The sequence below is a fragment of the Cryptomeria japonica genome, chromosome 1 (genome assembly GCF_030272615.1).
Source record: "Cryptomeria japonica chromosome 1, Sugi_1.0, whole genome shotgun sequence".
Lineage (NCBI taxonomy): Eukaryota > Viridiplantae > Streptophyta > Pinopsida > Cupressales > Cupressaceae > Cryptomeria > Cryptomeria japonica.
This window is the reverse complement of record NC_081405.1, coordinates 262387253-262403455: the sequence shown is the minus strand read 5'-3', so window position 1 is coordinate 262403455 and position 16203 is coordinate 262387253. Positions and strand designations below refer to the sequence as shown.

The window sequence follows — 16203 nt, the reverse complement described above, 5'->3', positions numbered from 1 at the left end:
GTTCATGTGCATCTCAACCTTCGGTTGCATTCAAAGTAGGTACAAGGCTAGGAGACACATGAAGTGTTTGAATTTGATGACTTTGATCCATAGTTTGAGTGGATTGTTGATAATATGGAACTGTTGATAACTGAGAATGATATGGCTGATTTGGAAGAGGGATGTGGTAGCATGGCAAGTTGAAATTTCAAATAGTAATATGTGAGGAGGGAAAAGGTGAGACATCAGTGGAGGTTTATTGCATTCACAACATGCTTTTGTTGAGGTTGATATTGTTCTTCAATAAGAAGCTACAATAGGACCATCTCGTTTGAGGACACCTACACACTGACAAACTTTTTTGAGCATTATATGTTGAAGAAATTGATAGATAATTAACTATGAAACTTGATATTTATTGAATTTGTTTTTTGGTCTATGATTTGTATTTACTGTTGAACTCTAGTTTTGATTTATATATGAAGAAAATTAGTAAGATATTCTTGAAATTCAGCTGTATGCATGTTTTTGAAGGGTTTTTTTACAAATTTATGTGTTAATTTTTTTGAAAATTTGTCGAGTTATTGCTTGAATCAGAGTTTTTGAATCTTTTTGGGTCAGCCAAGTTATTGTTGAATACAAGTTTTTCAACTATGCTTCAAAGGTTACCAAATATTGCACATACATTTCTACTAGTGCAGGGTGACCATGGGCAAATAAGATGTAGCATAATCCAATTGTATTCCAAGCCTTACATAATCTTCATTATTGGCTTTGGCAGGGTTTTGGACACCTTAAGATCAAACTGCTAAGGTGACTTCACAACGTGTGGTACAGAAAAGTGCCAACAGTGTTGCTGCCTTCATCCTTACAGGGTTGGTGTTTGTCATATGACCCAAGGGACAGCACCCCATGTAGTGTGGGGCAGTACCCTGTAGGATATGTTTGACCAGTCCATTTTGTTGTGACTCATCTTAACTGACATGGAGTGAGGGGTCACACATGTAATAGCAACTGTTTCATCTTTCATAAATGTTCTTGAGCATTTGCAGATTTGTAGTATCATGCACAAATATCTAGATAGCCAACATACCATAAATTATGAGAAGATAGACACAGCTAGTGGAAGACAGACAATCAAACACATCCCACTTGAGCATTTTATGTACTAAAGTTACAGATTAATAAAATTATTCTGTTCTAGTTCTTTTTATCTGTCCTATGCATCATTATCTAAATGTTATTTGTTGTTTTAGATCATTATAAAAATTGCTTCTGCATGCAACACATCTAGAGTGTTCTACCTTGGATATCTCTGGGGAGTTTGATTATCAAGTAACCTATTGTCAATCAGTTTTTGTTTCACAGTATCCATGAACAAAATTTTGTCTATTCCCCAAAATGCATTTATCTTAAACACTTTGATAGCATGCTTCTTGTTTTTATATCTTGATGTGTAGAGAGGAGGATGTAGTATTCACGTCAAGTAAATGGACCCATAAATTATTTTTCTTGAATATAAAATACTTACCAAGTTTTCCCAACTTGTGATGCTTCTTTACAGGAAGTCCTTTTGGAGCTTGAAGCTGATCCAAAACTTGTTTATCACTGTGGGTTATCTCCTCGTCGTCTTCCGGTAAGCAATTACATTTTTTTTTTGTCAAATTGTTAAATTCAAGCAATGAATTCTGAATGCTTTTATAATTCACTAGAGATGCATATAACTAACTCGACAACTGTTGTTCTATGTTATAAATAAAGTTGGAATTCTGTTTTGTACTTACTGTTTCAGGAGTTGGTCGAGAACAATCCTATAATTGCTGTTGAAGTACTTCTGAAGCTAATGAATTCTGTTCAAATAGCAGAGTATGCTTTATACTTCACATTACATTGTTTGAAGGTTTCTAATATCATACCCGTCAAGAAAATAATGCATTTTTATAGGTTATCTTATATGCAAAATTTTGTTATCAGCTATTTCAAAGTGCTTGTCAATATGGACATGAGCCTGCATTCGATGGAGGTTGTTAATAGGCTCACAACTGCAGTTGACCTCCCTACACAGTTTATCCACACATATATCTCAAACTGCATATCATCATGTCAAAACATTAAGGTCAGACCCTTTTTTGTGGTTACCTCCATGCTTCAGTTTTTCTGTTATTCAGTTTTTTTGTTCATGCCCTTTTGGCATTTAAGGTATAAATATAGGGTTACTTCTATTTTTCTGATTCCTTAAGAGAAATATCTGCCATTTTAGTAATACTGGAGTATGTATGCTTATGCACTGTCTATGTTCTCTTGATTTTAATATTTATATTGAGCAAATTTTGATTATCATGTGATTGTTTTCTGTATGTTTATTGGTAGAAGCATGAGTCCATATGCAGTTAAAATTACAGGGTCCTATAAATTTGTGTTCCAAAGTTCCCTTCAATTTCACATATGCTGCACAGGTATACTTTTTTAAAGATTTTATGTTAGTAGAAGTGTAAGGAATAACAGTTAGGCCATTTCTGCTACTATGCATATAGAGCTTCTCTTTCTTTTCTTGTCTGGTCCAAAGTGAAAGGACAATTGAATAGGCCATTTCTTTTCTCTAGTTGTGATGTGTATGTTAGTTCTGGATATATAAAATCTACCGATATTCATAACTGGTAAATTTTAGACAATGAGACATATATTTACATGCTGAAAGCAAGATGAAAAAAGTGATGCAATCCGTAGTGTAAAAAGTTAGTTCTGGAAGTCAAGAATACCCTACAACTTCAATGTGAAACGGCTTTTCTTGCTCTTCAAGAGTGAGAACAATTATTGACACTTGAATGTTCTAGGTAGACTGGAATATGAATGGACAATTTCCTGGATCTACTTACAATGTTGAGGCTCATATCCACTACAAGAGAGAACATGTAAATCTATTACTAGAAACATACAGCTTTATCATTGGGGAATCTGCCATTCTCAAGAAAATGTACTGATGAACTTTAACGTTTTTCTGATTTATTTCTAATTGCCAATTACATTGAGACTGTCATAGGTACTGTTGGGGTCAAAATGAGATCTCAATAGAGTTATATTATTCTCCCAAAAGTAAACCGAATGAGTGAACACTTTCAATATATATAAAGCCTCTTTTTGATGCCTTTCTTTACAGCTTTTGGAATAGACCGTATTGAATAGCTTCAAGAAGATTTTCCACTAAGACATAGTGGGGAAAGATGGTAGCTTGAGAAAATCATCTAAACATACTGTAACCAAAGCCACTTTACAAGTGTCTTATAACAGTAACTATACTTGTCAATCATTGCAAGACAATTACAGATATTTTCAAGTTTTGACCAAGTGATTGCAAGTAATAAGATGGAATGGGTTACCACCCTTCGAGGATTCCATGATATTCCATCTATGGCACATCTTGCCTCTTGGAATACATCTTAAGATGGATTTAAGAGAGCATTGAAGTTGGGGGTTGCGGTTAGTCTAGGTGGTGCATCTCTGACTTACTATTTTTAGTTGTGCAAGGCATCTTATAAAATGTATATAAGAGGTTTTATCGGTTCAACATGGAGTGCTTGGGTTGATTGGTTGATCCCCTTGATTGTAGGGGTGAAGTTTCTCCATTAGGAGTGTTACATTCTATGTTGTGAGGATAAATTCATTGGGGTGGATGGGGCAGGAGCACGGGTCCAACTTGGACTAATTTGATTATGGATTGGCTCTTGGTTTTGACCCCATGGTTTTGGGAAATCATCTGTGGTTTCCTAGTTTTCCTTTACTCATATGTTGGATGTTTGGGATGGAGTACAACATGGTTTTTTTTTTGACAAGCACATGCTATCGGATCCGCTATAGACAAAATTGAAGATCTCTTTAATAGAAACTACATTTGTAATGTAATTGTAATCCTTTTACTATGAATATAAATAGAATGGTGCTATTGTTTGTTGGGGCTTTCTTGAAACGGTTGTCTAGACTATATCTTGTGTAAATCTATTGTTATTTTGTTAAAATTGTTTTAGATTTTGCAACTCTCTTGTTTAACTCTTTTGTTTTAGATTAGATTTATTTCCTTTCATTTAGTATTAGTACTAGAGCTATGTTACTGGGTCCTGGTCTGGTTTGAAATGGGTACGGGTTCAGTTTCAGTATGATGCGGGTTCAGGTAGGGTCCACTCCACAATCTGGGGCTTTGAATTTGCAGAACCCGGACAGACCTAGACAGAATTTTCACCCGCAAACACTTGTACGGCCCAACCTGGGCTGAATTTAGCCATTTTTTAATTTATTTTTTTCTTTTTTGCCAAAAACCAATTCGACCCACCAACCCTAATTTGACCACCAAAAACATCAAAGGTAAAACGTATTTCATTATGCTCAATAGAATGAAAAACAAAACCATTTTCCTCCATTGCTGAACTTTTTTTTTTGCTTGCGGTTGCTCAAAGAAAGTTGAAGATTGATTTTTGTATACTTGAAGCTGGTTCTTGTGCCATTCCTATGCGGTTGCAAGTTTTGATTTGTTCTCAAAGACATTGAAGAGGAAGATTTCAACAAAAGAGGTAGGTTTTTAACTTTTTGTTGCTTTTTAAGTTTTTCCTTGTATTTGTTTACAAATTGAAATGAACTCTTCAATTTTGTTTTATTTTTCCATTTTGGTTTGTGGCTTTGTGCCTATCCACGCCGTTTATATAATTACTTGTGTTAGGCATTAAAATGGCAAGTGCTAGCTTTGTGAGCCAACCTCACTTTAAAACAGACCCACACTCTTCACTTTGGAAATATGTGGAAATGGTAGAAGTAGAAGAACTTCTAGGTGGAGGAGGTTTTGTTTGGATTTGTTCTCATTGCAAAGCACGATATAAGAGCTCATACAGTTGAGTGAAAGTACATTTGTGCTTTACCCCTTGCAAGGCATCAAATTTTGTCTAGGCATGCCAAAAGGTAAAGGCCTTTTGGTAGAGGCACACGTATTGGCATATATTTAAGAGCAAGAAAAAGCAGATGAAGCAGTAGGGAAACAATCTACAGTTGCTCATCCTTTGGCAAAGACTAAGAAAGGATCGAATGCCTCTCCATCATCTTCCAATATTGAACCTATAGAGGGCCATCCATTCTTGTCTGTACCTTAAGAACAACCTGTGACACATAAGAGAGCAAAGGGATCGTTGGAAACAATATTTCACAATGAGGGTAGAGAGATTGCTGAGCAAGACATATCTAGATGTATCTATGGTAATGTATTGGCATTTAATGTTGTTCACTCACCTTATCGGCAAAAAATGGTGAGATCAATTAATTAGGCTCCAAAGAGGTTCAAGGGCCTTGGTTATAATAAGGTGTGTACTTCCTTATTGGACAGAGAGGTGAAACATGTAGAGGACTCGTTGAAGCCCATCAAGGATTGAAATAGGCAGCAAACATTAAGAGAATGATACTAGGTGACACTTAGTGGGATTGTGCTAAGTACCTTTTGAGTTTCACTGAGCCTATAGTGAACATGATTTTATACTGACATGGACATGCCTTGTTTATGTGAGGTATATGATGGCATTGATTCAATGATTGGGAAGATGAATGCCATCATAAATGAAAAAGAGCAATATCTCGAAGAAACATTCGTCAAAGAACTATAGCAAATCGTTGTGGAGTGATGGAACAAAAGGATTGCTCCATTGTGTCTCCTTGCCTTTGCATTGAGTCCCAAGTATTATAGTCAATAACTCAATACTGGCACAAGAGTGTTGGATGTTTTGTCATTGATGTCTAAGTGTTGAGCTTCCTATTTGTGAGCTTGAGCTGCTTACCTATTTGTTTGAGCTTCTTGCCTGCTTGGTTGAGCTTCCTGCCTGTCTAGTTGAGCTATCTGGTTGTCTGCTTGACTTGGCTGTCTACTTGCTTGCTGACTTGTTTGGCCAAATCAGCTTGACACTCCATCATTTGACTTTAGCTCATTTCTGTGGTGTTCATATTTTTAGATGCTACGTTGGAAGGATTTTCTGTGTTTACAAAACCTGTTCTTTACAAACAGCTGGCACACATCTGTGTTCAAGTTATGTCATGAATTTGATGAGATGTGTGTTCTGAACACATAATCGTATATGGAAGTTCGAAAATGTTTTATATATGTGCATGTTATTGGTTGAATGGAAGTTTGTAGGAACAGATATGGCAGAACCTTGTTGTTGCAGGAGATGTTTTTTTTTGAGCTCGTATATTTAAGGAAACAGTTGCTACTATTGCCCAGATTCACAAGATTCGTGAGTTTATCTTATCGTTTTTCTTACAAATACTGGGTATCAAGAGCGAGTAATATGTTTGATAGCTTGTCGACTCTTTGTTTTCTGCCGCTTCACATAGAAGATTTTTTTTATGTAGCTGGTGGAAGTTTTCCTGAAGAAGCGTATTCTGTCTGTTTTTGTCGGCTGTTGGAGTTGAGCTATTTTTCTTTTGAAGTGATGTTGTCGTCTTATGGTCCAAAATCAGGCGAATTTTTTTTCTCCTTACACTGTAAAAAGCAGCGGTGCTACAAAGGACGGGAAGTTTAGCAGAAGTATTACAAGAAATTTTCATTTTTTTAGTTGAAAGGCAGTATTGAACATATGTAATACAATTCCTTCATCAGAGATGGACAAGTGTGTGTTGATGAAAAAAAAGGATATGTTTGAAAAATGAAAAAAGGTTTGGGGATCGTTTTTGGTGGGCAAGCACTGAAACTTAAGGGTAGAGCATAGTTTTTGTGTTTGAACTAGAGGCATATGAAAATGGGAATTGAGCTGTGCGATAAGCTTAAGTGAGTCTTTTTAAAAAGTGTGTGAAGACATATTCGAGCTGGCAGTGTGGTTAATGCGGGGTGTCTGATTCATCCTCTGTATGCTTTTTGCTAACTGTAATATGCACTGAGAAAAGGAGTTTCTTGAAGCAGAGTTTTTTTCGCAGTGAGGTGAAAAAGAGCTTTTTGTTTTTGCTTCAGTTCATATGTTGAGTCATATATGTTCATCTGATGATTACTAAGGAAATCCTTTTATTATGTGTCATTTAAAAACGATTTCTCTAGAAAATCAAGGGTGTTACTTAAACAAAAATTTGAAGTCTGCAAGATGTTGAGAGTGGCTTTGGTGGAGATTCAAATGGAGAAGAAAAAGTTTTTGAGAATGAACTATGGTGAAGAATTTTTTTTAGAGCTAGAGAAGTTGTAGAAAGAATGAATAAGACATTAATAGAGAAAGTGAGGAATATGCTCAATGGTGTAGGCTTAGATTAGAATGATTAGATAAAAACAGTTAGCACTGCTTGCTACCTTAACAAAGATCTTCTATGTCATCGCTTTTTTGATAAAATCCTTAAGGATATTTGGAAAGGCAAGAAGTCCTCTATTTGGCATCTCTCTGTTTTTAGTTGTATGCATGTTTTTGAGTGTACCCTATGAGAAGAGGTCTAAGTTGGGTTTCAACACAGAGAAGTGTATTGTCATTAGTTATAATGATGTACAAGCTATGGAATCTTGAGATAGAGAAGAAAGTGTGCAATTAAAATGTGATCTTCAAAGAGATCAAATCTTCTTCTTTTGAGTAACCTAGAAATGAAGAGAAAAAAGATGCGCAATCAGTGTAAAAAACTAGGGAAGCTACATCTGAAGATGAACTAGAGATTCAGGAGGCACTTGCAGATGAAGGTGAACTAGATGAGAGTTAAGAGGAGGAAGAAGAATGCACTTTGTTTTTTCTACCAATAATAATAAGCCTAGAATTGTGAGGGAGGCAGTTGAGTCAAAGGATAAGAGGTCTGGGAAGAATGCGATGAATGGAAGAAGGTAGCTTTAGAGAAAAACAAAACTTGGGACTTGATTTACTTAAGTAAGGGTAGGAAACTTCTTGAATGCAAATTGGGATTCATGAAGAAATTCAATTTGATGATAAGATTGATCTCTAAGGAATATTCCTAGGTTGAGGGAATATATTTTAGTGTAATTTTCTTGTTTGTTGCAAAATTGACCTTCCATTATATTTTTATTATGTTTTTGCTGTGGCATTTGACCTCAAGGTTGAATACATGGCATTAAGATAACTTTTTGGCATTTTACCTTATGGATTTGGTTTACAGGTTGAAGGAGTCTCTTTATGATTTGAAACAATCTCTTTGGATTTGGTATCCAAAGTTTGATGCATATGTTTTGGAGTTGGTATTTGTTAGAGATAAACTAGATAATTGTGTATACTATAAGCAAATAGGTGATCAATTTTTTGTTACCATTTTTTAAGGTGAATGCCAAACTTGTTAGTCAATAGTAGAAAGGATATGATTAGGAGTTCTAAATCTGATTTTCATGATAATTTGTTATCCTTCACCACTTGGAACTGGTTGTATCATACCCACATACTTCAAAAGAAGAGGAGAAAATGAATGCAAAACAATTATAAAGTCTAAGTGGTTCAGTATTTTAAGCATTTATAGAAACTAAGAAAATGAAAGGAAAACAAATTGAACTCAAAGCAAATGAGTTTGTAAAACAAAAATGAAAAATGAGAAAATAAAAATATAATAAATAAAACTTCTCTTTTAAAAAAAAATAGTCTTCTATGACTTTCTTGGCAGCAAATCAACGCATTTAAATGTGTAGGAATAACTATGCAATCGATTTGGAACTATTAGTGATCAATTTTCAACTCCATTTGTTGAATGATAAACAAGAATAAGTTGAGCCTTTTGAAATGATTTTTGTTTTTGGCAATCAAAATGAGCTAAAATAAGATACTTTTGGTGTTTAAAATGTTGCAATAAGCACTTTTAGGGTTAGCAATTAATTTTAGCATGTCCTAGTCAAGTCAAAGGTCAAACTTTTTAAAAAAGTAAAAGAAATTAAAACAATGCTTGGAAATTAAAACAATGCTTGGAAATGATGGGTTGACACAATGCCACCTGGGTTCTCCTTCGTTCTGCCCAGAACGAACTTGCCCTCCAAATCTTGCACCTTGTGAGAATTTGCCGAGACACAAAATTGGACTGTGAACTGGGTTTGAACTGGATGTGGATGAAACTTGGTGGATCCGGTAATGTAGATATATAATGTAAAATGTACAACTAGATAAATGTAGGTCTACAATACTAGTTTTCTGAGACTTAGAAGAAGGAAATAAATTTATTCAGGTTGGTTGATTGGATTTTTATATTGATTGTAGGTCTACAATACTAGTTTTCTGTAAGACTTGGATTTTTATATTGATTGCCAGATTCCCTACATATTACCAGAGCTTGTTGTCCGGAATTTCATTTATCAAGTTGGCTTCTACATTAGCATTCATTTCCCCTTGATGGTTTGAGCATTAGAGGATATTCTTTCAACATCATTCAGGATCCCTTCTATCGCCCTCTGTTCACTAAGCTCTAAAAGTTCTGAAGGCTGCATACCAACCAAGTTCTCTTTGCTTTTTCTTTGCCACCAGGTATCCTCAGTCTTGGATGTTAGGAGCATCTTACTCTTCGTAGGATTGTCTAGATGGGATCACTGCCCCAGGTCACCTTGTGATTGACATTAACAGGTCTTGCATTGGTGATTTCCTAGTGGTTGATGATGATGGTGCTGGTTTTGTTCCAATCTTTCTTGCAGACATGTGACAAAGTTGTATCATTTGGTCACATATTTTGATCTTCCTTGGCTCTATGATTCATTGAGTTGGTTCCTTCTTGCACTATCTTTATTTCTTTATTTTTACTGTCAGTTTTTTGGGTTTAATTACTTTTATAGCCTAGAGTTGTCTTTATCAAGCAAGTGGTGTTTTGTGTAGCATGCCAAATTATTTGATATTTTATCGAGATTCAATTGCTTAGTTTTTAAGTCAATCCCATTAACCCATATTACTTGAGTAGTGGTTCACAAGAACCCATCTCTCATGAGCATGAATGCTCCACTTAGCACTCATTGTATCTACTTGATTCTCATAGAGGAGCATCGACACTTTCTAGGAGTTCAGCCATCTCAGTACTACTTAAACTTAGTTGCGCTTAACATGGAGTTTGCTCCAAGATCAAGCCCATTTAGCTTGCTACCTCTTTTACTAAACCTTCAACAAGTTTTGTGCCTTATGAACCATTCATTATACAGCTCCTTAACTCATTCATTATCAAATGTGTGGTGTTTTGCATAGCATGTCAAATAATGCGACATTTTATGAGCATTCAATTGTGTACTTTTCAAGTCATATACCCATATTACATGAGTAGTGGCTCACAAGTACCCACCTCTTATGAGCATGAATGGCTCACTTAGCACCCATTGCATCTATGTTACTTGTAGGGGTGAAGATTTGAGACTTTTAGAGAGGCCACCCCTCCAAATACTGCTTTGACTCGGAAACCATAGATTTTCCACAAGATCAAGCCCACTTAGCTTGCTACTCCATTTGTAAAACCTTAATCAAGTGTTGTGCATTAGGACTGTCCAAGAGGTCACCCATTTCAGTATTAATTTGACTCAATTACTCTTAACCATAGTTGAACTACTCGCGACTCGGCTCGACTCGCCAAGCCCCTAGGAAAAAAACTCGGCGAAAACTCAGGAAAAACTCGGAAAAACTCAACGAAAAACTCGGCAACTTAAAAACACGCTTAAACTTAGTAAAAAATGCTTTTTTTTGCAATTTTTAATGAGAAGATGCATCCAATGAGTCAATAAATGATAACACAAAAGGAACAAGCTGATTCTAGATATATTTAAATGCGAAGTGTCTACAAAATCGCATCCTCATGAGGAATGCTGAGGGCTGGAAGTCTGAAGCAAAATAGTAAATTACAGTTTACTAAATAGTTTTTGTAAAAACAAAAGTAAATACATCATTACAAATTACAATTACAACTTCCTCTTCCCAGCTCTAGCAAAAACATGGGGAGAGGTAGAACTAGAGGGTCTAGACTGTCTAGTCGTATAAGTCTGCTATGGGACTGGGCGTGACTGTGCCTCCTCGCTCGGTATGGTTGATTGAGACTCATCCTGCATCCTGGATGAAGCTATGTCTCCACTTGCCTCTGGCACTGGCAATGAATCCTCATCCTCATCCTCATCCTCCTCAATGTCATCCAGCCTGAAACCAAATCCACCCCCCTCCTCCATAGCCTACCTCTCCAAATCAGTGATGTCAGTGTCGGAAAACAATGGAGGCTGCTCCTGTGATGTCCAATCATTGTAAGGATCTATATCATCCAAGTCAATTGGACCACCTTCTAGTTCCTGTACCTTCTTTACGCGCAATCGAAGATTATATTGCACGTAGACAAGGTCATTGAGCCGTTTCTGCGCTAACTTGCTCCTCTTCTTCATGTGGATTGCTTCAAACAAGCTCCAATTGCGCTCACAATTGGATGAACTGCAAGGCTGACATAAGACTCTAAGGGCAAATTTTTTGAGATGTGGGGTGTTTCCACCCCAATTTTGCCACCAAGCATCTGCAAAATAAATAAAATGGAAAAGTTAGAAAGCAAAGAGAAAAGAGAAAACATAATTTATCAATCATTTTAGTCTTTAGATCCCAAAATCCAAATGGCAAATGTTATCCCTGGGGTTTGAGTGGTTCTTCCTCTCCTTGCCAGCTCTGAAGAGAATAGGTTACCCCTTCCTCCCTCATAATTTTGAAGCTCACTCACAATGAGGTCTCTCTCCTCAACATCAGGTACCATCCTCTCAATGCATGTACTGAGGCCCTCCATGACTTCTCCATTCGAATCTGAGTAAGAACCCCCAAACCTAAAACGAGAGTTGAGGAAGTACCCTGCTGCATGAATGGGTTGGTGGAGTTGATTGTTCCTCCTCCTATCAACAATTTCCCAAATGGGATCAAATTTGAGCCTATCCCCCTTGTAGTAATTTTTGATAGACTCCTTGGCCCTATCCATGGCCTCATAAAGATATCCCATTGAGGTTTTATCTCCATCCACCAAGCGAAGAACTCGAACCAAGGGCTCTGACACCTACAATTGAAAAATACAAATTACAAAAAGATCAAAATTTAAATAATGAAGTTACAAATTAGTAATGAGAGACTTGAATCAAGAATAACTAAAATTTAAAAATTTAAGTTTTGAAGTAACAACCTTCACAATCTCTGCAGCCCTTTGTGCAAATTGGTTGTCGAAGACTATGCATGCGCCAGCCTCTCCTTCAGGCTTCTTTGAATAAGGTGAGTTAAGCCATTCTCCACTCACAAACATTTGTTTCAAAGAAGTCAATGCAGCAAGAACGCTTTGCAACATCAAGAAAATCGTTGCAAACCTTGTGACACCAGCTCTCACCAAATCTTTCCCTTGCGTGTGTTGTCTCATCAAATTTAGGACCCAAGGGTGATTGTAGATATATTTGGTGATCCTCCTTGCATCTTCCACAACTGGAGTCACCCACTCAAGTTTTCCTATGTCCTCCAAAAGAAGGTCAAGGACATGTGCTGCACAAGGTGTCCAAAAAAGAGTGGGGTGCCTCTCTTGGAGGATTCTTCCTGCAAAAGAAGAATTTATTCTTAAGAAATATGCAACCAAGTAAAACAAAGCCCACAACAAATGAGAATATTGCTAATGCCTAAAGGTGATAATTCAAAAGGATTCTACCTGCTGACACATATGCTGCTGCATTATCTGTGATGATTTGCACCACATTCTCTACCCCCACCTCCATGATGACATGCTCCAACATTCCAGCCAATGTTTCTGCATTTTTCACCTTGTTGGAGGCATCAACAGATTTCAAGAACACTACATTGTCCTTGCAAGCAACCAAAAAATTGATGATGGTGCGGTTCTTGCCATCTGTCCACCCATCAGAAAGAATGGTGCAGCCATAATTTGCCCAATCAATTTTTTGATCCTCCATCACTTCTCTTGCCCTACCAACTGCCATTGTGAGCAACCTGTAAGTGCAAAGTGATATTAGGTCTTAGTACACAATTTTGATTTAATAAACAAGAAATCTAAAACATAATTAAAAATGAAATCAAGTGGACTATGTAGTAATTTACTAACCTCCCACTCAAATCCTTGCGAGAAGGGGCCTTGTACCCCTTTCCTGAAACTGTCATAGCAGTCACCAAATTCAGCCAATAAGCATTCTCCACCACATTGAATGCAATGTTGTTGAACTACCAAAAATCAGCAACTGCAATGTCAGTTTTCTCATGTAGCTCCTTATTCCATCCAGTGGCCTCTAATGATGGTTGTGCTCCAGGTGTGTTTCTGGGCACAAAATAATCACCTATGGACCCTGCTCGTGGTGATGGAACTGGAGCAGTGCCAGGTACTCTACTAGAGGAAGCAGAAGCAATGGGCGAGCAGGAGCTGATGGTGGGTTTGCAGATACGTGGGCCACGTCGAGAGCCCACTATGCCCTCAAGTGATTCTTGTTCCTCTTCAAGGTCAACAGGAACACCTTGAGATTCAGCTATGGTTGATCTCATGGCTAGCTTTGCCCTCTCCCTTTGCAATTTTTTTTCTTCCCCAGCTGCAAGTAGGGCATTCATTTGTCTTTTTATTTCTTCATTGGTTGCAGGGCATGCTCTAGCATCATGCCTATCTATTCCTGCAAGGTGGTATTTGAGGCGATTGATGCCCCCATGAAGTATTTTCTCACATTTTATGCATATAACTGACCCAGGATCGGGTTCCTCATAGGCATACCTCCATGCCCCATCTCTAGCACCTCTAGGACGGGTGCCTATATATCCAGATGGGCATGGATCTAGTGACCATTGCTCCCTTGCCATGATTAATGCTTACTTAACTTACACATACAAAGTGAAAAAAAAAATTAACATTTTAGTTAAAGAATTTAGCAAACTATCTAGTATCTACATTAGTTTAAATAAATTTAGACATCATTCAAAGTTTTTTTTCAAAAAAAGTAGGGTTTGAATTTTTTTTTGAAAACTAGATTCTTCAAAAAAATTGTGAAAATTCAACAAAACTTGTCAAATTTAGTGTTAAATCTTGTGCAAATAACTTAGAAATGATTTAGATTACCTAGGAATCATTTCTAATCCATCTAAATGCAACAAAAAATAAACAAATTGTTTTAAAAAAGCATAGAAAAAAAATGCAAAAACTTACCTGGGAATCTGATTTTCCCTTCAAATCCCCTTCAAATCCACTTGGAATCACTCAAAAAGCACTCCAAATCACTTTGCAACTCACTACAAGTCCACTTCCCCCTTCTCAGCCCAAAGCACAATCAAAAAACAAAAAATGCATTACTTTTTTAACGTTTTCTGGTAAAAGACCCAGGCGGCCGAGTTTTTTTCATGGACTCGTAGAGTTTTTGCCAAAAACTCGCCGAGTTTTCTGGCGAGTAGAAGTGGTAACTACTCGCCAGGCTCAAAAACTCTGCGAGTTTTCGGCGAGTAGTCCATCTATGCTCTTAACAATGAAGTTTCCCCCAAGATAAAGCCTATGTAGCTTACTATTCCATTTGCAAAACCTTCAACTAGTGCCATGTCTTTGATTTATTCATTATAGAGCTACTGAACTCATTTGTTATCCAGTAAGTGTTTTTTGTAGTGTGTCAAATTATGTGATATTTTATTTGGGTCCAACTATGTAGTTTTTGAGTCAATTTCCTCGACCCATATTATCTGAGACGTGGTTCACAAGAACCAATCTCTCATGAGCATGAATGGTCCACTTAGCATTAGTTGCATCTAGGTGATGCTCACAGGGGCAAGCATTGAGACTTCCTAAGAGGTCTACTTAGTTCTTGTCTCCTATAACTCATTGACCTTTTGAGCTACATTGACTTACTTTGGCCATTTGTGGACATTAATATAATTTTTTTCTTTTGACTGTTATTTTTCATCTCTCCTTTGTCCATTCATCGTTTCTTCTATCACACTTTCTTTTGCAGATTGATCTCAATTATACTGCATACCCATAAAGGAGTAGCATAATATTCCACTAGTGACTAAAACTTACTAAGCTTGCATGCAGCTACCTTAGTTGCACACAGCTAGCTTCGATGGGTCACCACTTCCTTTCTTCAACTCTAGCTCTCATTAAAAAGCCCCTGAAGTGCAAATAGTCTCTCTTCCACACTAATAGTTCCTCTTTGAGGATCATGTGCTGAATGCTAAATTTGAATTTAATAGATTTGTAAAATTAGCTCGCTCATCTTTTCTTTTCTTGTTTACAGGACAAATATATGCAGAACAGGCTCGTCAGACTAGTATGTGTCTTCTTGCAGTCTCTTATTAGGAATAAAATTATTAATGGTATGCATGCTTACTTGCTTTCTGAGAATATCAATATTAAGGCATCATTTTCCTTTCATCACATGGCATAGAAACAATTATTGCCTTCATTATTTTGCAGTTCAAGATCTTTTTATTAATGGTATGCGTGCTTACTTGCTTTGTGTGAATATCAATATTAAGGCTATCATTTCTTTTTCTTCACATGGCAGAGAGATCATTATTACCTTCATTATTTTGCAGTTCAAGATCTTTTTATTGAAGTGCAAGCCTTCTGTATTGAGTTTTCTCGCATCAGAGAAGCAGCAGGGTTATTCAGGCTGCTGAAGACTTTGGAATAACTATTTTCTGGATAGCAGTTATTGGCAAGTCAAATTAGGTGAGTTTTGATTACAGCTCAAAATGAGCCTCACACAGAATCATTTTCCTTTACACGTGTCTTGTGCCGTTCAAGGCAAAAGACCAAAATTTGCAAGGTCTGAAATAAATAATCCGCACATCTGCATTGGGCATCCAACATGTATAAACTTTAAGACTTTAATCAAAGCAGCATGATACGCTTGTATTATTTAGAGTTCGATTGGTTGTTGAGATCTTCCTTCTGTTTTTTATGTGTGCTCAACTCTTATATCCAGGTGACACGCAAATTACTGTAATAGTCCAAAGTACTTTTTGTACATATCTGATGTTATTGTTATTGCAGCAAATGATGTATGCCGAATTCATTGTTGATGTATAAATACTGCATTTTTCCGAATCTGAGCCAGCATATTTTTAATATTGTCAGTTTTTGATCTCGTAGAGATGTTTACACCATTATTAGTGTCTGCTTTTAAATGAAAATGGAATCATAAACATCTTGTAGTAGTTCTACAGGGAGAATCTGTAGTTCTACATCTTGAAGTTAGAAGTAATACTAATAAGAAACTCACATGCAGAAAATTAATTCCCAATGAAATGTATTAATTTGAGATTTATGTAAAGCTCTCTCCAGAATTTACAACTATTT

At 36.7% G+C, this 16203-nt stretch overlaps 1 protein-coding gene across 5 annotated transcripts in view; it reads left to right on the top strand.

Annotated features, from left to right (window-relative positions):
* Positions 1–15951, top strand: part of LOC131073788 (uncharacterized) — a 98890-nt gene extending 82939 nt beyond the window's left edge. Inside the window, exons 8-12 of one of the 5 annotated variants that reach the window (XM_058010292.2) lie at positions 1544–1615; positions 1772–1845; positions 1954–2095; positions 15137–15169; positions 15438–15951. In XM_058010292.2, coding sequence (XP_057866275.2) covers positions 1544–1615; positions 1772–1845; positions 1954–2095; positions 15137–15169; positions 15438–15521 — 405 coding nt within the window. In that variant the 3' untranslated portion in view covers positions 15522–15951. Of the gene's footprint in view, positions 1–1543; positions 1616–1771; positions 1846–1953; positions 2096–15136; positions 15216–15406 lie in introns of all 5 variants that reach the window. The other 4 variants (XM_059217092.1, XM_058010290.2, XM_058010291.2 and 1 more) reach the window with 4 other exon arrangements.
* Positions 15952–16203: the final 252 nt, after the last annotated feature.